Raw genomic sequence first — 23,385 nt, 5'->3', positions numbered from 1 at the left:
AGGCTGGACACCCCGTGAAACACTCCACGTGGCACTGAGCCCACAGAGATTGGGTTTGTGTCTTAGACTACCACCTTCTGTCTGCTGCCCAAGTATTTTTAACAGTACTGAGATGCTGGGACAATGAATAATTGTTTTTTAAAGCAGGTTAGCAGATGGGTTTTTGTCATATACATGACGGGAAGAGAGGAGAACCCAGTTCTCAAATAATTCCTCTAAACAGGAGGTGAGAGCAGCTCATCACTCCTGTCTCACTAAATGTCAGCAGCTGGCACTATCATCAGTATCTTTTTAACCACTAAGGCACAGACCAGTTTGTGAGGACTGATGGAAACAGGGCTCAACAGAGTCACAGGCACAGCGGTGCCATCTGACAGGCTGGGAGGGACACAGTGTCCTTCTGGGGCAGCAGAAAAAGCAGAGGCACAGACTTTGTCCATCCTCCTAAGCAGAAAGGCTGGCTTGTGGCTCCTTCATCCATCTTGCTAAGTCCTTTCATTGTCACATGAAAGCAAAAATAGCCTTTGTCCCTTAGCTTTTGACCTGATATTGCAAAAATACAAGAGCCTGGAGAGTTAGAGGAACACTTTCAGGACTGTTCACTGCAGGGAGCTTAATCTGAGGAAGATCAAACCCAATTTTCCCAGGTAACTGCACTTATACCTTCATGTGTGGTCCAGTTGAGAGGAGGACCATGCTTTTGAAACAAGCCTCCTGATGGCTGCAGCTGTCCTTTGCTTTGCGACACAGAGCAGCCCAAGAGCACGCAAGTCAGTTGGGTACCACAGCTTTCATTTCCAGGGGAGCCCATTGGGGACAGCAGCAGACTACTGCTTTTTGCCCCTGCCTGGAGTTGTGACAGGCCTCAGAGGGATGAGGTGGGCAGTGTGGGAGAGCCTGGCATGGTCTGGAGGCCTAAGGGTCAAGCTTGGTGAGAGAGGAGTGAATTACCTCACTCTGGCCCCTGGGGATTCTGCCCTGTAACTCCCCTGCCCTATTACCTACTGGTATCTACTGACAATCAGAAGGTAGTTAAAAAGCAAGAGAAACAAAAGGGAAATACCATTTTTATGAGCCTATCTCAAGGATGGCAGGCTCCAACTCATTCACTATTTAGTAAATCCTCTCTGGAGAGGACAGAAGGAAAGGACACTTTCAATTTAGGCAACAGGGGATATGATCTGCAGTTCCAGTGAGCGTCATGGATGGGTTGTTGGTCATAGGCACAAAAGAAAGTTACAGAATGGTATGAGCAAACAATCAACCAATAATTTCAGTAGAACTACTCGTGTCAGCTTACACTCCTGATTTATTAGGAGAAAGTTCTATCACAGTGTGAAATACTAATAAAGATGAATCGATATTATTTTGTAGTGTATTCTCATGTGAATACGAATTGTAGATTCAAGCAAGTTTTTCATATGTTTACAGTCTGATGTTGCCATCATTCTGCATCTGATTAACAGTTAGGTCACACGTTCATTTTTCTGGGGGTAAACCCTTCATAGAATCGTAGAATCATAGAATCACAAAGGTTGGAAAAGACCCACAGGATCACCCAGTCCAACCATTCACCCATCACCAATAGTTCTCGCTAAACCATGTCCCTCAACACAACGTCCAAACGTTCCTTGAACACCTCCAGGGTCAGTGACTCCACCACCTCTCTGGGCAGCCCATTCCAGTGCCTGACCACTCTTTCAGAGAAGTAGTATTTCCTAACGTCCAGCCTGAACCTTCCCTGGCACAGTTCGAAGCCATTCCCTCTAGTCCTAGTAGCTAGTCCCTGGTAACACTGTGTGTCATTCATCTTTGTTGTGGTTGAACCCAGTAGCAGCTGAACACCACACGGCCATTTGCTCACTCCCCACCTTCGTGAACCCAATGAGGAGGAGAAAAGACTCTAAAAACCAGATTAGTTCTAAAAATACGTCACCCTTAAGTGGTGTCTGAGGCACTGATAATTTCTTCCCTCCCCCAGAGCCTGAATATGTGCAGGTTGAACATGGTGGACCTCCCATGGGCGGCTGCAGTGTTGTGCTCCAGGCACCCTATACCTGTTGCATACAAGACAGTGGCCTTATGATCAGCCACCTGGAAGCCCCGGAGTTGCTGCTGGATAGGTGTGACATCACAGGCACCACGAGGGCAACCACACACATTGTGAGCTCAGCAGCTTCCAATTCCTGTATCCCTTTAGAAGCCAACATGCAGCGCTTTACAAACCCACTTCTCAGGCACATAATTCCTAGGGGATGTTTTGATGTTGCTTCAAAGACACAGTGCTTGCAGTATTTAAGAGCTCTGAGGGACCTGCAGCGTAATGGTTTCAACACTATCTTCTTAGGGGAAACAGATATTACAGAAAGTCTTATAACAGGAGAAAAAATAACTGAGGAGGCCAGCCTACATTGGCCAGTATGGACACTTGTTCATGCTGGCAGCAGCCAAGGGTGGGTGCCATGGAAGTACAAACTGCTGTTAAGAAATGAACTGCCCACTCAAAAACAGAATGGTGTCTTTCAGGAGTTGTGTGATTCTCTGACCATGTCCTATGGGAAATGCATAATTGTGACAAGAGATAAAAGGCAGCTGAAAGGTGCAGGGGCAAAGAACAGCAAGGAGCAGGAGACAAGATTACTGCCTTCAGTCCCACCAGTAATCTACATGTCCAGCATCCAGTGTTGCCCTGAGACTGCTAGAGCCAATGGCCATGAGCTTCTTGCTGTGCCTCCGTTTTACACCTACCTCTATCCAATGGATGTTGCCTGGTCTTCTCTGAAATGGTTTATTATAAACAACAGGAAGGACTTTGCCCTGAGGTCTGTTGAGAATACCCACTCCTACAGATGTATCCTCTTCAATGATCTGATTATTAAAGGAATAGAGAAGATGACCCCGAACAAATGGAAGATAGCGATTAACAAAGTGAAGAAATGGGAAAACTACTACCTTGACTCACTTTCTTAAATGGTTCTTCCTATTTTCAGGCCTCAGATGTGCTTTGATACTGGTTCCTCCTTTTGTTCAAAGGATATAAACTTTAAAAGCAATGTCAATTGTACTAATAAAAGAAATCATTTTAAATCTGAATATCACATTCCAGATGTTTTCCAAGACTAGGCTGATATGTGCTACACTTGCACCAGGAAGTGACAGTTAATTTCTCTTATTGCAAAAAAATCACAGAATCATAGCCATTAAGGTTGGAAAAGACCTCTGAGATCACCTACTCCAACCACCAACCCATCTCCACCATGCCCACTGATCATGTCCCTCAGTGCCACATCCACATGGTTCTTGAACACCTCCAGGAACAGTGACTGGTCCAGTGCCTCACCCCTCCTTCTGAGAAGAAATTGTTCCTAATACCCAACATGAACCACCCCTCGTCCAACTTGAGGCCTTTCCCTCTCATCCTATCACTGTTACCTGGGAGAAGAGGCCAACACCTGCCTCACCACTGTCTCTTTTCAGGTGGTTGTAAGGAGATATAAGGTTTCCTCTGAGCCTCCTCTTCTTCAGACTGAATAACCCCAGTTCCCTCAGCCGCTCCCCATCAGACTTGTGCTCCAGAACCCTCACAGCTCCACTGCCCTTCTCTGTACGTGCTCCAGAGCTTCAATGTATTTCTTGTAGTGAAGGGCCCAAAACTGAACACAGTGCTTGAGATGCAGTCTCACCAGAGCTGAGTACAGGGGTATGATCACCTCCCTGCTCCTGCTGACTACACTATTTCTAAGACAAGCCAGGATGCCACTGGTTTTCTTGGCCATTGGGCAGTCTGCTTGCTCATGTCCGGACAGATATCAACTAACACCCCTAGATCTTTTTCCTCCATGAAAATGGGAAAAAGCATGCCTAAGGCCCAGTCCTCTGTCATAGGAATCATAAGACCATGCTACAGATGTGAATCTCCTCCATTCTGAAAAAGTTTATACTGCAAAATTAATTTCTGCATGTCAGACTCATCTTTGACACACATGGAAGAGTTGCTTCTGAGCAGAGTATATGCTGGACTGCGATTGAGCCAGAGACCGTAGATAATGGAAGATTTATGAGACTTTCCCATAATACAGACATTCACCTGTTATCAGCTCATTAATTTATTATGTCTGGTGCCTTACTTCTAACAATGCTCTGCAATAAACATTCCAATGACAATCTAATCTTTTTTAAAAGGGAAGTTCCTTTCTGAAGCCTAACAAACAGTAGTTGGTTCAGGCTTTGAAGTATGAAGACTTCAGTCTTTCAGAATAAAACACGGCATTCATCACTGGAGATTATCTTTACTCCTGACATGGATTCACTCCTGTTTGAATGCTGTTGGACACTGAGATATGAAGATTTCTTTCAGAATTGAGTTCAAAAGGTTATTTATGAGTGATGCAAAGTCACATTTTAGATGTGTTGCTTTTCAAGGTTGTGGAATGCTTTCTCATCTCTGTAAAGTAGCTCCCAATTTACTTGGTCCATAGCCCTTTACTTTGTATGTATTTATTTTGCACTTTTAAGACAGAAAATAAAAACCATGAAACATGAAAGAAATGTTATAAGATGATTCACAAGTTCACTAAAACGTTTCAATACGCTGAGGGAAATCTGTGCTGTTTTTCTCCTGTGTGTGGAAACCATCTAAATTGTAATTTTTAAGCACTGTAATTTGGTGTGGCAGAAAGATATCTCAAAAAAGTGGTCTCATCTACCTTCAGAAGAATCTGTGCATATAATTCCCTAAGGCTGAGATACGAATATACAAAAGAAAATAATCATATTTTCTCAGCCTCATGTTCATCAGGAAAAACATCTGTTCATTTTTATAAATATGGAAGTCGCAGAGAATGGAAAATTAAGTGCTTCAAATGTAGGGACAAAAGAGTAGGGGAGAAAAGGGGAAAAGATTAGTGAGGGGCAGGAATGTTTTTATTGTGCTGGTATCATGGCCCTGAACATAATTTCACATTGGCTTGAAGCAGGAACTGTGCCGCTGAACATCAGTGAATACGAAGTGGTGTGAAATCATCATGAGAAAAGAAATAGATCCAATTCCTCTTTTCCACAAGGATGAGCAGCAATTGCACACTAGCTTGGTTTTCTTAACAAACAAATGATGCACAACTCATTTTCACAATGGCTCTGTTTACCTTCACCTGATGACCCCACGCTCTAATACTGGCACGAAGCTGTGGAGAAGAGTGTGCTGATGCCAGCTATCATCAAATCAGCAAAAATCTGATGACTTCATTGTTCTGCATGAAAAAGAGTGAGACCAAAAGTGAACAGAGCAGAGTTCCAGACTGACACCTCACCACCGCTCAGCCTTATGGGTCTCTGCCTCCACCGTCTTACACAAGAGAGCCATGTTGCAAAACTTATTTGCTGCTAGGGAGTGTCTTCTGTCATCTGTAATTTGCAGTGGAGGCCGTGGGACCAGGTGCAGAATCACCTGCTTTCCATCCATTTCAACAACAAGAAAGTTCAGTGAGGAAGTAATGTCTGTCATGGGAATGTATCTGTCTTTCCTACTTTAGATTTGGTAAATGGAAATGAGCATGAAGAAAGAGGTGTTTGGTGGCCTACCTTGCGGAGAAAAATTGAAAAACATCCTTTCCCTACTAAGGGCTGGGAAGGGCTGGGAAGGCTTCCCAAGCTACATCCACTCTTCCCTGCCTTCGCCTGGGAGGCTGAGAGCTGGTGAAACTTCTCTACTCAGTCATATTTAACAGGAATGGAAACCTGTGGGCAGGAAAAGAACTAAGCTGGAAACTGAATGAACTTTGGTATTTTGTATAAAATCCTCTGAGAGGAGTCCTTTCTTCCTCCCTCCCCCTCTGCTGCTGCAGAAGGGTAATTACAACCCATGCTTTCTAAAAAACTTTATAGTGCTTTGTACTGAAGAAAAATATGGTGGCTCATGCAGTTCTGACTCAACTGATAATTTAGGATGACAAGTAAAAACATATGACTAAACAATCTAATAGGAGGATGTTAGCAAATAGCATGCACTTTGTTCAAAAGCATTTGGAATAGTATGTATGAGTCCAGTATCTTCTTGGTAGTATTTTAAATAGCTATTATTTTATTAGGTTTTTTAGCAGTAGCTGTTGTGGTGAGGCCCAGTGTGTTTGACCATTTCAATATGTCAAAACAAATGTCTTTGTTCCCTCTCCTGACTCTGATTAAAATGCACCACTAGAATAAAATGATTAAAGTATCTTTGCATAAAGAGGAGAGGCAGATGCAAATGCGTATGTTGATGAGGAAGCTATAACAGATGTCCCTCTGCTCTAAGCTAGCCGGAATGCAAATCACCTGCATTTTCATGACGTCTCATTGACTAATTACTTCTAAATGCTTTTCCAAGCCTCATCTTCATGGAAAAAAACATCTATTTTCTTCCAGTCTATGAAGCAGGCCTGCAAGGATTAGCTCAACACAGTTTTATAAGTCCAGTGTACTAGTAGCATGCTGCAACCCAGAGCGCTGGCAGGGCAAATGCTTTTAGGCCGAGAGCCTAAGGAGGCCCATGTGGGGGATGTAATGGTAGGACACAAGGAAAGGAGGAAGAATACAGCAACAACATTCCACGCAGGAAAAAAAAAAAAAAGAAAAAAAAAAGAAAACTGCTTTAGAAGACAAATAGACACAAGGGCCACGCTGATTTCTATGACTTAAACACCTCTTAATTGACGGTGCCTGACATTTCTAGTTGGCTAGCGCTAAACTTCTGCTAATCAGTGATTAGGCCAGAGGAATATGAGTCATAGTAAATCAGAAGAGCCATGGACCTTGGAAAGTGCCACACAAACAGAACAAATCTGCCTAAACAAAAAAGATTAGTAAAAAAAAGACGGTCATCTATATTGTGTTTCTAGTGACTGAAAGGAAGCAACCATATACATTCCTTGCTCTATGACAGCCACCTCAAAAGTCTTTGGTCAGATTGGAACTAATCTCATAGAGAGGCGTAGCCTTTGATGCCATTACACACAGACATTTTCAATAGCTCTTTTATCAGACTCCAAGAGGGAGAGATTGATGCCATACGGAGATGCACATGAATACATGCCTAATCACTTATTTGTGCCCAAACAATTCTTTTCTCTACAGGAACATATGAGGAGTCCATTACTATGGGGATAACTATTCTGGCCACTATCAGGTATCCCTATCACGACGTGGAAAAGGAGCAGCTGGTGCTCTGATTATACCCATGATAGAAGTTTGATACACACATATGCCAGTCAAGGTCCAGATGAGCCTAGATGGTACACTGAGCTTGCTTTGGTAGCCAAGATGAACCAGCTTGAATAGTCAAAGCCAAGCTGTGGAATGGTGTGCACTGTGTACAAAACATGTAGCCACCACTGAGTCCCCAAACCAGGTGGCCACTAATAGCTGTCCCATCTGAAAGTGGCTTCTGGTACCTTTCTGAAAGGGGATGTAAACACAGGTTCCAGAAATGTTATCTGAACTGTCTCCATACATGAATGCGGCAGATTTTACACTCACGTGGCCACACTGCCTGGTTTGTCTTCCATGTGATCAAGAGTGTGTTAGACACTGTGCTATCACAGGACAATCAGGTTCTTCATGTGAGTTCTATCAGCTTCTCCCTAAACTTGAAGATGGAGGGGTGTAAGCAGTTAATAAGTAGGGAGAGGATGCAACAAGAGATGTGTCTTTGGAAGCAGGTATGGAGAGGCTGTGAAACTGGGCCTGGTGAAGGCTGAAACCCCATCCCTGGAGGCATTCGTGGCCAGGTTGGATGGGGCCTATGGGCAGCCGGATCTGGTGGGTGGAAGCTCTGCCCACAGCAGGGAGGGGAACTAGATGAACTTTAAGGTCACTTTCTAACCCAAGCTTTTCTAGGATTCTGTGAAACAAGATAGGCATCAGTCTGCCTAATCTACAGGTTTCCTTCATGTTTGAGCTAGAAAGGGTGATGTGAGGGCATGTAGCAGTGCTCCTCTTTGGACAGGGTAGGTTGAGAGTCAGCAGATTGGTAGAAACACTGACTGTGTGTCGCAAGCAAGAGTTGGGATCCAAGGAGAACTGCGAAGGATTCAAAGCCAGACAGAGAATTTATGGTGCCTTCAGTAAGAAAAGCAATACAAACCAGCTGGAATAGCTGATCCCCAAGAAGAAAACTGAGGAAGAAAATGCTGGAAATAGCAAGATGTTATTGGAGCTGGTAGTCTGAGACCTGAAAATTACTTAGCTCAATGACTTGCAGCAAAATGGCTTGAGAGCACTGCAGTTTTCTTACTTGGCAAGCCCAATTTTAAGTAGGCATTGTATGGCTTTATTAGTATGGTAGGCTCTGCCACTGTGCGTGAGCTGTACCCACTAGACCTAACACAGAAATGAGGAACTCTGTATGACACCAAGGAAATAGCCCTAGTCTTACTTTGCTTTTAGACAGAAAGCAGGACAGCAACCTCTCCTGCCCCTGGGCCCTGCTTGAGAAAGCTCTGTCTCCCCCAGCACCATTGCTGTTGCATTTTGGGTGAAAGACTCGTGGCCTTCAGACTGAAAATGTAAAGTGGCACTAAAATCAAGCTCACTCACTTTCAAATAGTGTCTAACGTGGATAATAAGAAAGCAGTCCCATTGAATACCTCACTTCAAGGACTACAGCCACCCCACAACCATGAAGCTCCTTCAAGCTGGAAGAGCCCTATTCCAGCAGCCACTTACGTCCTTTCAAAATCTTTTCCATGTTTAAGGTTTCCTCAAAATTCTAATAATTTCTTCATTACAATGCAAGGATTTCATCTTTTGTTTAAAAAAACACGGCCTTCATGTCAGTAGAAGAAAACCTAGAGGTGCAAATGCTAGAAGTTTAAACCATTTCTCTGTCATCTTCAACACTTGGCAGTAGTGACTACGTCCAACAGTCAAAGGCCAGTGCAAATGAGGTGCTGGCTAAGGTTAAGTTGCCAGTCTGTACAACATGCGTGCCCTTTTCAAAGGGCATAATTTGGTGGAACAGGCAGAGAAGCAGTGAATTTGTAGTTCTGTAAGCACCAAAAGAGTGTGACCTGGCTTGCTTTCCGGGCTAGGAACATCTACAAGGGAACCCTTTTTATTCCCTGCTGTGCACTTCAAGGCTCTTGCTGCCTCCTCTTCCTTGCAGAAACTCAATAGAATCAAATTCTCTATTCCTCTTTTAAATTTGTCTGGACTAGTCATATAACTCTTCCTTCAGTAAAAAAAGAAACAGATTTCGAGGTCCTCAGCTGTCTTCTGAACAGAAAACTGAAACAAATTTGAGCTGCTGTCTCCCCCCAGTGTCAGCATATTTTCGTGTTCAAGGCTGCTACTGTGACACATACAATGCCCAAGGGTAAAGAGATCTGCTGCAACTTACCCAGTGAAGGAAAATACAGGTGTGTTCTCCTTCCCAGACGGCCTTCGTAGCATAGATCAAATCTCCACCCAGATATACTGGAGAAGAGAAATTGGTTCAGATTTGGGAACAGGTATGGTATCATATTTTGGAACCTCCAGGATATCAGCCTGCTATGAGACCCATTACAACCTCCAGGGGTTTTCTATGCCATAGTGCTACTCTGAAGCTAAGGGAGAAAACAGCCAGATTGGACCAGATATGAAGTCTTAAATATACGAAGAGTTTTTCTCAGCTGCCTGTAGACGCAAAGAGCTGGTGATATAGAGGACTTCTGACAAGACTCGCAGCTGCTTTTGCCCATGTTCAATTCAGGAACAGAAAAAGGACTCCTCGTGTTAATTGCTTTCTTGCACATGTTTAGCAAGCTATGTCCCCCTCAGGCTTTAACACCAGTCTTCCTTTCTTTGGGTGCTAAATGAAGCTCAATTGCTTTGATGCTGTATGACTTGCTCTAAAGGGAGATCGTGTCCCTTTGATTCTGCTTACAGAGTTGCTGTACTGAAAGGGAGAATCCCTCACTTTCCATTAATAACACATTCTAACTATTGGTCTAGAAAAATCTACTGTTGGTTGAGACTCTAAAAAAATCAAGTGAGGCCAACACTTAAAGGCAATCTCTGGCTACACGGAGTCAACACATTACTTACTTTTGATGCTGGTGGACACTGCACAGGCCTGATAATTTCCTCGTACAGTTTGGGTGTGTGGCTTAGCTAAACTTCTTGGTGTGTTTTCCTCAAGAGCTGTTTAATGGAAGTGGTTAGGAGAGTCTGTTCTCACTGAACACCACAGAGCCATTTAATTAAATTACTATTAAATTACTATTCAATTCCATGTTTGCATACACAGATGACTGCTGAGACAGTAGAGGAAAACTGCAGATTTGCAATAACATTAAGAATTCCCCAGTCAGATAGATAGTCCTGAAGCTGCCATAGGAAAAATACTGTTCTCTTCCAGGAACAGGCTTCTGAAATACTTACATTCTCTGGTCACCAAGGTGACTGAAAGAATGGTGAGATTTTACAGAGCACCACAGTTCGCGGTGAGTAACTCCACTGCACTAAAAGCTCTCTGAACATTAGCTGTATCAGCTGCACGCGTTACCAGATAATGCTTGTGACACACGCACTGCGGCAGTACACACTTACGTGACCACACCAGGCACCTCAGCCTGTAGCCACAGGGAGAGGGCAGGAGTGAGCCATCCCAAGGGCCTCCCACAACCTCTGGGCTCCCAAGGCTTCTCCTGTCTTCTTTCTTCCACTCTACTGTCAGATTTCACATTCACCTTCACTTCCAGAAAAGACAAGGATCTACAGGTGCTTTATAAAGGAAACGCGAAGGTAAACATACCTGTTACCACTGCTGCACATTCCTAAGGTTTTGTTTATGTGCAAACCACCTGTTCTGTTGATTAACCTACCATGACTGACTGTGCTTACTCCTTAAGACTCCAAGTTATTGAACATGCAGGAATGGCTAGTAATGGTAATTAAACTGTCTCTATTTTCTAGGCCAAGTAGTAAACAGAGAGCCATACACAGTCCTCAGACTACGCAACATAATACAAGAAACCTTCTCGTATTAAACTTCCACAAAGATTTTCATACCGATGCTCTGATTTGCATTTCTCTAAAGTAAGTAGTAGGTATGGAAAGAGGTTTGAAAAAGACCACCCTGAGAAACTCCTACCTTTGTTTTTTTCATTTGGATTCAATAGAGAACCCACAGGCCTCATGTCTGTACCCCTGTAGTTGCTTGAAGAAGCTGCACAGAGACCTCTCTAATTCCTTCTGTCTGTCCATGAACACTGTATACACCCATAATGGGCTCAGTGTTTTGTTTTTTTTTAAATCAGCCTCCTCCTTGCAGCTAATCTTTAAAAACTGCCTCCTCAGCAGCTCTAACTGTAGCATTTAAGTAAGCAGTAACCAAGGCCGTTACTTTTTTTTTACAAATGTTTTCTTTATTGCATAAATAGAAGCTTAGATATTTTGCTGTACATACAAAAAGTTGAGATACAGTTTAAGTGAATGTTACTCTGGAGGGTTTTACTCCTTTGACACATCCTTCATCTACAGGAAGCCTTCGTTCTCCCAGGAAAGGAATCCAAGCAAGCTGCCAAGTGTCACAGAATCTGCAGGGAAACAGCAGTGAGAACGGCAGGCATGATATGCTAGCAGCACGTGGACTAGATCTGCCTGCCCACGTGGCAGGCTGCAATCGGAGCTAATCACAGCTCCGTAGTGCTGACACGGGAGAACATTTTTAGGGCAGGAGAAGTCACCCCTTCTCACAATCCCATTATAGAAAGACGCGCTGACAGTCCTAGAAATGGCAGAATTGAGGAAAGACTTGGCCTCTGGTGGCCACACTGGGTGACTAAGAGGACTTTGGTCAGATTTGCTTTAATGTCAGTCATTCAACAAGGTCAGAGTCACATGCCAGACCACAAGGTCTCGTGGGATGAGCTCCTTACCCTGGTGCAGCAATCCTCCGGGCTACAGCCTTCATCAGGCAGAACTCCCTGGGGCCTAATGCTGCACACAGAGCACAGTAAAGCCTGCTCATTAAAAGTAGCAGCCTTGCTCACTTGCAGGGCAGCTTGCCCTTGTGCCCACCTCTCATTTGTTTAGCACTAAAACTCCATATAACTTACTCTGACTTATTCAGCATAAGCTGAAAGAAGTATTCTCAATGCATGTTCCAGTGGCTACCTGAACCAATTTAAAGTAAAAGTTTAAAATGGCACAAGTCTGCACAGGCACAAATCCTCAATATGATGTAAACAGGAGCCTGAAAAACACCTCTGCATTTCTTGTTTTCTCTATGCGAATGAACCACTCTGTTCCCATGGTTATTTTCAGGCCCCATTTCTAGTCACAATTTCCAATCTCTGTTGCATGAAACAAAAGTGATAGGTTTGAAATCAAAACTAGTAAACATTTCTAAAAACTGAAACCGTCTTCGTATGTGAGGTGATGACCTCAAAAGGAGAAAGTTTTCGAGTTTCATGAAGTGCAACATTGTTATGGCAAACTCCCACTGAGCTTACAAAGGGCAGGCAGGAATAGAATTCCCATTTTGCTGCAGAACAGAGAAATGTGAAATGAACTGATACATAAATCACACACCAAACAACTCAGGGAGCAGAATCTTAGCACTAGACCATACTCATTTTGCTAACACACTCGATCCAGTGATTGCTTAAGCTCTGAAGATAGTGGGAAGGAATGTAGCACATGGCAAATGAAAAACTAAAACTTTGCAACTCTTTCCATGTTCATTTTGCTTTTTTTTTTAAAGTAGATGTCTACTTTTTCTTAGTGAAGTATATATGATGGATGTATAACCTGACGCAGTTTTATTACCTTGGGAAGCTTCACGGCATGAGATTTGGCCCTTCAAGCTAAACTATCAGCAACCTGTCATGTATTTAACTAACATGGGATTGGAGATCCTTTTCAATGTGACTGAAGGCCAAGGAACCTTATTACATCATCCTGTCTGGCATGCCTCTCACGCAGTTTTTGCCCGAGTTTAATGATTTCTTTATGTATCAGGACTTTCTGTGGAATTGGTTGGGCGTACAAAATTCAAGGAAATTAAGAACAGAAAAAGAATATTGTGCTGAGATCTCCTAAAGCCCAAACAGTGGCTGACAAGTCGTCTGGTAGTGACTTCATTTCTTACAAAGAATGGGCATGGTATGGGCGTGCAAATACAGTGAAGCCTCACAGGAGACACATACTGGAAGAACTCAGATAATGGCGATACTTCTAACCACGCAGTCCAAACGCACTGAAGCCAAAACATAATGGGATTAATATGGCAATGCCACTGTGAAACACCAGGATGTCAAATGAATTATATACCTGAGAGATTCTTTAATCACCCTTCTTCTCCGCTTCTCTTTTCAATTTCTCTTCACGTTCCCTCTTCAATTTTTCCTCAATTTTTTTACTCTGGTACATTTTAACTCCAGCAAACGCTAAGCAAAGAATCAACGTTTTAGCTGCCAAGATGTACATCAGCAATGGGAAATTCTCCAAAGCCTGTAATAAAAAACAATATATTTAAGCGGTTACTGGAACGCTTGGACAATTAAAAATTAATCCACAGGGATGCTATACAGCTTCCTCCAACAATGGCATTATTCAAAGCAATGGTAATGTTCTTCTGCTCATACTTTTTTTCTGCAGGGAATTTTAAACTAGGCAGACTGTCCAGGGAAAAGGCCAAAATCCAATTCGCTTTACTCGAGTCTGTATAGGAAACTCCTTTGAACAGGTCTTTCTTGCTTTTGTCATCTTTACAGTGAATGTAATACTAGCACAACCTAGAGTTGAAAAAGGGAAAGAACTGAGTACTTTAGGATGCTTATAAAGGTGAAGTGCATCTGAACAGTTTTGAGAGGAGTGATGGAAGTACGCCTATCAGCTATCAGATGCAGTGCCTGAATACACTTTTGTCCACCTAGGAATTTTAATCCAAGAGAGTTCTGCAACTTGCCCAGGTCTATGCTATCAAGTGTAGATGAACGCCTTTGAACCACAAAAGATGTAAGAAGGACATGGCCTACAATGAATCAGTTTCAGCAGTTTTTAATGTCTGAAGCCAATAAAATTGCACAACCTGTTTCATTGTTATAAAAGCACACTAAGTGCACATGGAGTGGAAAATAAAATGCAAATGGGTAACACTTGTGAACTCAAATACATTGAGAGCTGCAGAGGCACTCAGTGAAAGATGTCAATTTCAGAAGGATACTGAAGGTACACGAGCTTCCCAATACCCTGTTTCAGAGAGCCACTTGGACAGCAGGATCAGCCTGGCCTTTCAGCGATGCACAGCAGGTTCACAGCTTAAGTCCTCCCATAGCAAGTATCCCAGTAGCCCCCTGTAACCTCAGGCGGCCTTCCAGCACCTCATAAAGTTGTTTGCCCATTATTTAACTACGGAATTAAAAAAAGCCTTGCCTCCACACTCCATTAGCATGCCCCCTTAGAGTCTGCAAAAGAAAGTAGGCTCTTACAGCACTCCGCTATGCAAGCTGCATGTTACCTTTGACATCTGGCCACTTCAGCCCAATTCTACAAAAAACATCGTTTTTACTGGCAATACCTTTAAACCACAGCTCTGCTCTGTGGAAAGGCAAAGCCAAGGCTTGTGGTTAGCACTACTTTTATGATAAACAGACTAACTGAACAAGTTACAGTTGGTAGCGAACAAGGCTCAAACATTTGTGAGCCTTACATATGTACGCTTATGCTTATGGCCCTGGGGCACTAAAAGCTAAAGCAGAGAAACCACGCTTTGGTAAAAAAAGGAGCTGAGGGAAGAATAGCCTGAGAAAAGCCTAGAAAGAGGAAAGCCAGAGGAGTAGGTTCAATGTGCGAGGCCCCAACCTAGAAGTCCTCTGAGCCTGAGGTAGAGTGTAGTAGTAAAACCATCATCTAGACAAGGGAAGCAACCTTAACACAAGACTCACCCAATCATATCTTAAACCCATCTCCTTCAAAGAGCAGAATTTCACTGTTTTATGACCATGAAACATCCTCACCTTCAAGTTAAATGCCACCATCTTGGCTGAAGGCTGATAATGCCTGTCCTGAAGCAGGCTGCACCCAGCACCGACGAGTGTCACGCTTCTAAAGGCACAATCCGGGGCAGAAGCATCTTGAAGAAATGGAAATTTAAAAAGAATTAGTCCATCTGTTTATACTCAGCACATCCACCCTGCACGTCTCCGACGGGCTCATCTGCAGCTCAGCGCCCGGCAGTATATCTGTGCCACAGGGCTCAGCAATGACCAATGCGTGCCTTTTTGGAGCTGAATGACAGGAGCAACATCCATGCGGGGTGCTGTGGAAGGACAGGGGTTTGATGGGCCCAGGCAGGTGCCACGCTTGCAGAGAGGGGAGGCCGTGCTTTCACTGCGCATGGCAGATCTCAGCAGCTGCCCAATCAAAAACAAAGCACTGGCTGCTTTCAAAGGCTTGGCACATGTGCACACCAAGCTGCCTCACTGGTGTCTCAGAGGTAGTGAACAAACAGCACCCAGAAGTGCCATCTTGTGGATTTCAAGCCTATCTGCCCTGTTCAAAGCCTGAATGCCTAATGGATCCTCCCCATCCCTGGAGGCGCTCAAGGCCAGGTTGGATGGGGCCCTGGGCAGCCTGAGCTGGTGGGGGGCAGCCCTGCCCACGGCAGGGGTTGGGGCTGGGTAGGCTCTGAGGTGCCTTCCAACCCCTTTTGAGATACTATGACATAGCATCATTTGCATCAGTTTTCTCTCATTTGCTAACACATTAATTTTTCTGTACAGCTTGTAACACCTAAGTGAACCAATCAGACAGCAGATCCCTCAGGTGGCCAATATATGTTTCAGAACTGAATTTTGGGACTCAGAAATGCTCAAGGGATACTGAAGGCTGCAGCACACAGCTGCAATGCTGCCCTTTGGTCTCTGATGCTGCCCCACCAGTGCGGACAGTTTCAGCTGCAGGATTTCAAATTAGGCACTTTCCTGCCTGACTGCCTCAGGGGATATCCTGTAGGTGTAACAACAGAGCAACTGTTGGAGATAATGAGGAAGGCCTACAGTTTAGACCAACCCTTTACTGGCAGCTGGGCAGAACAAATCACCACAATACCACAACAGCTGTTTCTGGCTTGTCTTCATAAAGAAAACAGGGACTCACTCAAGTAAACGTTCCTGCTGCTCCTGAGCTGCTCAGATGGCTTCTTCACAGCTACCCACATTTCTCCACCTAAGGGATATCCCCGCCCTTCTGCCCTCTCTCCCCACCAGCTGCAAAAATTCTCCCCCTGCAGAATGTGCCCTGAAAGCATTGCCATGGGGGGACACCACAGGAGACCCCAAGCAGAGACTGGGAGGGTCTGTCAGAACGGACTGATTCCATGCACGGTGTGCTCTCCTGCTCTCCCAGTATTCCTGTGCTTCACTCCGTGCCACTGCCTGGGCTTAAAATGGCATTCTTTCCTTTTCCCCACTCACCCCATGTTAGTCACTTAACTCAATTGACCCACTGAGCAAGGAGTGTAAGTTCTAATCACAAAGAGCAACAGATTGCCTGCAGATGGAAAGGAGAAGAAAACACCTCCCAGGCTTTGTCATGTCCTGTATGCAGACATCAGTGAGCACAGAACACATATCCCTGGCCCAAGCTACTGCATGTGGCTGAGATGACAGCAGCAGGGCTCTCTTGACCCAGCACCAGCATGAAAGCTGGCCATCCTTAGCCACTCAGGGAAGCTCTCCTGTCTATCCATAGACCTATCCTCCCAGAGAAGCCCTAAGAGGAGCATTGCCCAGCTTGGAGATGGCAGTTTGTCCAATACTACACGGCTCTGCACACACGGAGGGATGTTCCAGGATTATATCCCACCGGGACAGATTCAGGAACAGCAAAACCTGTGAGGTCAGCTGCTGCTAGCAACATCTAACTGTATCTAAGCAATAACGCAGCCAACTTGTCATTCAGTATTTACTGTGTTGATCCTTAGTTGTGTAGCTCCCTTCTCCTGTTGATAAAATGCCAGAGTAGCTGTGAAGTAACAGGTCAGTAGTGTTTCACCTCCCTCCAAAAAAGGCATTATAACTTCTGATGTTTCCTCCAAAATTTCAGCAACTATTAAAATGTAAAGACCCCTGCCAGATGGGCACAGCCAATACGACCCATCAGATGTGATCCTTGGTGTACAGTCATAAAATCATAGAATTATTAAGGTTGGAAAAGACGACTAAGATCATCTAGTCCAACTGTCAACCTATCACCACCATGCCCACTAAACCATGAGCTTCTGAGAGAAATCCAAGTTATACAATCCTGGCCTGATGCGGAGGGACTGAACTGCCCAACTGGGGTTTGTGTCCTCATCCTGACTTTGGTGGGGGCTTCATCACCATACAGTCTTCATTCTTCTCCTAAATTGCTCTAAATTCTGTGCTTCAGTTGGAAGCAGTTTTGTGACATGCTGTAAAGAGGCATGAATTCAGCTATTCAAAAACACGCTAGCATCTGGCATATGATGCTCAAAATGGAGCTTAGAGATTTTTATGTACAGAAAAAATTCTAGACTCAGCAAATGTCATGTGTGCCCATCTGTGGGGTCTGACTGCAGGCTGAGAATCAGCATATAATGCATACTGCAGCATGCACTCCTGCAAATGCTTGTTTGCAAGTCAATTACCTAAACATTCAGCACAACACTTATTCGGTATTTCTGCTCTGCTGAGACACAAGTATGAATCTGCCTGAATTTGCATCTGCTAGGAGTAGCTGCACTGAAGTCACAAAGCAAATAAGAAAACTCTTCCTCTGTTCTCAACTGTAGTGTTTCAGTCCTAAATGCTTTCTGCGAGAGCCGATACTTCCGATGGTCTGTCCTTACAGAGACTTCTCTGACTGGAACTGAATGCAGAAGCTGCTGCTCTCTGTATTCCCACACCCAATGTCACCAGTCTCCAGCAGCAAAGCACTTCTCTCAGTTTCACCTCTAGAGTCTTCTGGTCTCCATTCCGAGGCAGACCTTATTGAAGACAGCTGGAATCCCACGACAGAGAAAAAAAAAAGGGTGGAGCTGCATGGGGCAAGGAGGAAAAAATGGCAGGATTCACTTCACATTGGAAAAACAGTGCTTGTTAGTGCTGATGTTGCCAATTCCGAAGTAAAAAACTCATGCACTGTACTTTCAAGGTTGTGATATCTCAAAAGCAAGCAGGCAAATAAGCAGCTGAAGTTTCATGTTTGCCTTTTCAGAGGCAGATAAGGCAAAGATAGGAGTTCAAAACACATCCACAGTCAGGCATTGTTCGTTCCTCAAGAAAATGCAAGCTCCCTTAACAAACAACCCTTCTGGGAGCAGAGTGCGGGCTCCACAGAAGGTCACTGTTACCTTCACTCAAGCAAGATCTCATGCTGAGCCACGTGAGAAAGAAGCAGGGGCACTAGGCTCTGCCTGAAGCCCTGCTGGAGACGTCATGATCTATCCATCACACACTCATATGCTCCTATGCCAGGCAAGGATAAAATGACATCACTCTCACACGTCTGTGGCTTTCTTCACCATCACTACCCTATTTACACTCAGACCTCCATCAAGCAGATCAAACTACTGCAGAAGGGAAAGGGAGGAGAGAGTCTGCCTGTGCCACACCTCAGTGCTGGACCAGCGATCCTGTCAGTTCTGAATGCCGTGAGGTCTGCTGGGTGCAGAGCTGGTGGTCAGGGTCACAACACAGCCCTAGAGGCTCGTGTCCTCAGCAGGGCTAATGAGCTCCCAAGGAGGGCTGCAGCAATTCCCTGAGCTAGCTTTTAGACGGTGCCAGCCCCAGATCTCTGCACAAGGTTGTGCAACACAGACCACCCCGTGCAGACTGAAGAGTTGGGCCCCAGTCAGTGGTGAAGCACAGAATTGAATCCAGGTCTCTCAGCCACTGAATTATAGCTGTACTCCACCACAGCGACCACATCACAGCCCAGCTACTAGCGCCATTGTTTTCTTACGCAGCGGCAGAATACTGACTAGGCTGCATGCTCCAGAAAACTCTTACCAGGCAAATGGGAACTCACAGTCCCACTCAATCTGTCTTGGCTGAGACTCTCAGTCAACCCACTAATAACTCCATCTACCCTATAGAAAGGGACCGGAGATATTTTTCCATTGACTGGGGATTTCAGAGCACTTCTTATCCGCTTTGTGAGACGCTATAGAAGTAACCAGCTGGAAGGCCTTGGAAAGCAGCAAGCTACCAAGGTATTTAAATGGAGAGATGGCTGAATATTCCCTGAGCTACAGAAGGGGTTTAATTCCACCTGTCTCTTGCTGCAAATTTTTCAGGAAACAAAATGCATGCTTCTCACCTGGACAGTCCCTGGAAGATCTACCACTACACTTGACCTGCAGCATCATGAATCACACTTAGCATCTCGAAGGTATGATCATGCCTCCTCCTCAAGAAAAAGATGGCTACTGGGCAGAGGGCAAACATGGTAATATGGCACAACCCAAACGCTATAGAGAAACAGAGTTGCAATATGCGTGAGCCAGAGCTGCTGCGCTAACATCCATCACAAACCACTGCCATAGGATGCAATGGTAATACTCAGTCAAAAGCAGTCAGACCTTTAGAGCCTGTATGAGAACATAAGCCAAGACACCACAGAACCATAGGAAAGCTGGGTTTGAAAGGGAGCTCAAAGCCCACCCAGCCCCAACCCCTGCCGTGGGCAGGGCTGCCCCCCACCAGCTCAGGCTGCCCAGGGCCCCATCCAACCTGGCCTTGAGCACCTCCAGGGATGGGGCACCACAGCTTCTGTGGGCAGCTGTGCCAGCGCCTCAGCGCCCTCGGAGGAAAGAGCTTCCCCCCGACATCTAACTTGAATCTTCTCTTTTTTAGTTTAAAGCCATTCCCCCTTGTCCTATCACTATCCATGCAAAAAGTCAAGTCTCTCTCCTGTTCATAAGCTCCATTCAAGTACTGGAAGGCTGCAATGATGTCTCCCCAGTGTCTTCTCTTCTCCAGGCTGAACAAGCCCAGCTCCCTCAGACTTTCCTCACAGGAGAGGTGCTCCAGGTACCTCTGAGCACCCTTGTGCTCTCCCCTGGGCCTTCTCCAACAGCTCTGCATCCTGCTTGTGTAGGAAGCCCTGTGCAATCACTCAGTTCATACCAGTGTCAATCAAACAGTAATTCCCAAGCTAACACCAACTCCAGGCACGTGCAAGCATAGATATCTAAGGCCTTCCTACCTGCCAAAGCTGCAACGGAAATAATAACAATTCCTCTGGCAGCTCCTCGCACGTTCCAAATGCTGTCAAACAAAGCACAGAGCAGACAGAAGCGTCAGTGGTGGCACCTGGATAAAACCCTGACTAAACCAACACGCTAGAACACCAGCGGCACATCGCAGGCTCCACCTTGGATGGCGGCCATCACCCCAGCCCCGGCTGCCAAAGCGCTGGGCAGCTCCTCGGGCCGCCCCGCAGCCCGCCTCGTTCCCCGGGGCCCGTAAGTGGCCGGGCAGGCCGCGGGGCCGCGGCGGGGCAGGCCGGGCTGGGGGGGTGCCGCACCGCGCCGCGGGGCCCCGGCCGGCCCGCAGCGTATCCCGCCGCGCCGACCCACCCGCCTCGGAGCCAAGCGGGAGAGGGCGGTGGGGGAAGACTCAACAGCGCGTCTCCCTACCTCAGCGGGCGGCCATTGTTGTGGGCGGGAAGGCAAGGCGAACTACATCTCCCAGCAGCGCCCGGCTCGGCCCGGCAGCCCCTTCTCCTGTCCGGTGTCGGGGCTGGCTATCTTGGTAGCGGGCTTGCGGGTAAGCGTCGGAGCTGGGTCGCTGACTGATCAAATAGTGCTGAGTACTTAGGGTATGTACATTGCTAGAGAGCTCTTCAGTTTCTGAAGCTCCCTGTGGAAAGCTTTGCCTTCGCTTCCTCACAGCTGTACCCTACAACGGCTTCAGACGCAGCACTACCCCTATGATGGGGAACCTCCAGCCAGGGGAGGTTTAGGCTGGATATCAGGAAAAACTTCTTTATAGAAAGGGTTGTTAAGCACTGGAATGGGCTCCCCAGGGTGGTGGTTGAGTCACCATCCCTGGGTGTGTTTAAAAACCATTTGCCTGTGGTGCTCAGGGACATGGTTTAGCAGAGGGTTGTTAGAGTTAGGGTAGTATGGTTAGGTTGTGGTTGGACTTGGTGATCTTTAACGTCTTTTCCAACCTGAGCAATTCTACTCTATGATTCTAAGACAATGTGTTAGGTGGGCTGTCTGTTTTCACCTGAACTAGGGCAACTTTTGGGCTTGCCTGGGCTGCACTGAGTATGGAGTTGTCTTGGGCTGCATATACATTATCTAGGCTGTTCTGAAAGTAGTGCCTCCTATTTATTTCCAGGGAAACTACAACAGATACAAAGAGCACAGTAACACTGTTTGATAAATTCTCAGCTACAAAACACTGTTATAGTCACCCCTATAAACTGCGCATTTTCACCAGCAATGAACAAGAGCTCGCTCTCATCAAAACCTGTATCAGTGGAGGTGATCCACTGTCACCACTGCTGAAACGCACCACGCACCCACACTGCACTCACATCCACTGTTTGGTGTCTATTAACATTCAGCAAGCATTGATGAATGTCAGAGGGTGCCATTTTTTCCACATGCAGGAATTCAGTGACACACCTTAGCTGCAAACATGCTTCCACATCAGATGCCATTATGTCAGACTGCCCCTCTGCTGCTGTCAGTCTCACGGCAACAACATGTAATGGAATATGGGTGGGAAGATGCAACCTCTACTGCCACACCACCAACATCCACTACTGACATCGTGGACCAACATAATAAAATGGGAGGCAGTACTTTTGGAGCTGTCCTTGTATGTAATATAGATAATGTATCTAAGCCACAAAACTTATTTATTTCTTTTATTAAAGCATAAGAGAGAGCAACAAAAACATAAAACTAGTGGGATATTTGCTTTTGTGAAACTGACATATCAGTTTGGTTCGATGGCAGTGGTTTTAATTTGTAGTGAGTTCTCCAGGTGTTTGTCAGAGATTTTTGATGGAGTTTTACTCTTCCTGCCTTTCTCAAAACAGAAAGCATGGCTGCATATTTTTCACCATTCCTGGGACTGTTTGTAGCCCAGGCAGTGCTGATCTCACATCCATGTTTGGCTGGTGTCAAGTGATGGTTGCACACCCAGGGCTGGGCCAGGCTGCTTGCTGGGGTAGAACTGCCACCATGATGGCATGGGGCAGGGGGTGGCTGGGTTGGGCCACAGGTTGGACATGCCTGACCTAAGGCATTGCCTACATGTCCCAAGGGCACTGTCAACTCAGGTGCTCGTCTCCATTTCATTGTCACAGCTGTCCGTGTGCAGCCAGGATCGGAGCACAGCCAGCAGTGGAAGCTGCCTATCACTTTTGGTGGGGAGCAGAGCCTGAGCAGGTGCAGCTGTACATGATGTCGGTACATCTGGGCAGGTTCACTGTAGCTGTTCCTGCTGCCATACCCTGTCAAAAGATGCTCTTTCCCCAGCTGAAGCATATCTGTAGCATGTGGCCCAGATGGCCACCAGAGTCCCTCCAGCTGCTTGGTGAGCACATTAACTGTGCCCTTACAGCCTGTGGGCATCAAGGGTAAGTGGTAAGGAATGTCATTCCTCCTGGAGGGGAGTAGAGCCATAACAAGAGCATGTTCTGGAGCATGACAACAACTGTTGTGCCATATCACAAGACCAGGCTCCAAAACAAGCCAAAGCTTCCCAAGAAAAGAAACCCTTCATCATTTTTTTTCTTAGTATGAGTAAAACAAAATTGTCAGGAAAGCAGTGGCAGACATGGCTGAAGTGTTTCAGGCGAAACTCAAAAAGCGTACAAGAAGCCCACACAATCGACAGCCAGTATGAGAACTTTAAGTTTAAGCAGTTTAAGTCTGATAACATGAATAGAAGCTAAACCTAGAGCATTACAAGTATGTACTGGCTTTGCTTCTAATTATTCCCTGACAGCCAGCATTATGGTACTTCAGCAGCACAGGAGAAGATAAACCATCTTGTGAACCTGTTTTCTGACTGGTGCACACTGGTATCCAACATGGGAAACCCTTAGGAAGCATAGCAATGGAATAGCTTTGATAGCTGGTCATAGAAACCCCGCTCTGAAAGGAACTTAGCAGGAGCATGGTGGGCTCCTGCTATGTGCAGGACTCTATCAGTCAAAGCACTGGGCTTTGACTGATAGGAATGCAAGAAATCCCTATCACCCAGCTTGCATCCCAGATAGACAGATCAATCTGGAGAGCCAAGGAGCAGCAGAAGAGACAAATTTGGCAGCTATGGACTTCAAGAAAATCTGCTCTGGACAACTAGGACACACTCTTAGATGAGACTGCTAGTCTGGCTATGCTTTTATGATAAAACAGGCCTCCTCAGA

General features: G+C 45.6%; 2 protein-coding genes across 2 annotated transcripts; one reads left to right on the top strand and one right to left on the bottom strand.

The window, feature by feature from the left end:
- The first annotated feature begins 119 nt into the window (after positions 1 to 119).
- Positions 120 to 3,093, top strand: C21orf140 (chromosome 21 open reading frame 140). The gene has a single exon (XM_004934536.3). The coding sequence runs from the start codon at positions 2,020 to 2,022 to the stop codon at positions 2,968 to 2,970; it is 951 nt and encodes a 316-aa protein (XP_004934593.2). The 5' UTR covers positions 120 to 2,019; the 3' UTR covers positions 2,971 to 3,093.
- An 8,269-nt stretch (positions 3,094 to 11,362) lies between these two features.
- SMIM11 (small integral membrane protein 11) lies at positions 11,363 to 20,655 on the bottom strand. The gene is made up of 5 exons (XM_046915155.1): positions 20,630 to 20,655; positions 20,197 to 20,258; positions 14,982 to 15,097; positions 13,294 to 13,473; positions 11,363 to 11,555 (listed from the first exon to the last, which is right to left on the bottom strand). Exons 3-4 carry the CDS (start codon positions 15,000 to 15,002, stop codon positions 13,306 to 13,308), a joined length of 189 nt encoding a protein of 62 aa, XP_046771111.1. The 5' UTR covers positions 15,003 to 15,097; positions 20,197 to 20,258; positions 20,630 to 20,655; the 3' UTR covers positions 11,363 to 11,555; positions 13,294 to 13,305.
- Positions 20,656 to 23,385: the final 2,730 nt, after the last annotated feature.

This window comes from Gallus gallus, chromosome 1 (genome assembly GCF_016699485.2).
Source record: "Gallus gallus isolate bGalGal1 chromosome 1, bGalGal1.mat.broiler.GRCg7b, whole genome shotgun sequence".
Taxonomy (NCBI): Eukaryota; Metazoa; Chordata; class Aves; order Galliformes; family Phasianidae; genus Gallus; species Gallus gallus.
Note: the sequence above shows the minus strand (reverse complement) of the source record. Positions and strands in the feature narration are given on the sequence as shown.

Bases quoted from the DNA above. Each gene is read 5' to 3' on its own strand.
- C21orf140 (XM_004934536.3), top strand. From the start codon at position 2,020: ATGGGCGGCTGCAGTGTTGTGCTCCAGGCACCCTATACCTGTTGCATA.
- SMIM11 (XM_046915155.1), bottom strand. From the start codon at position 15,002: ATGGTGGCATTTAACTTGAAG. The intron at 13,474-14,981 runs GTGAGGATGTTT...TTTTTATTACAG, and splicing joins TGGTGGCATTTAACTTGAAG to GCTTTGGAGAATTTCCCATT.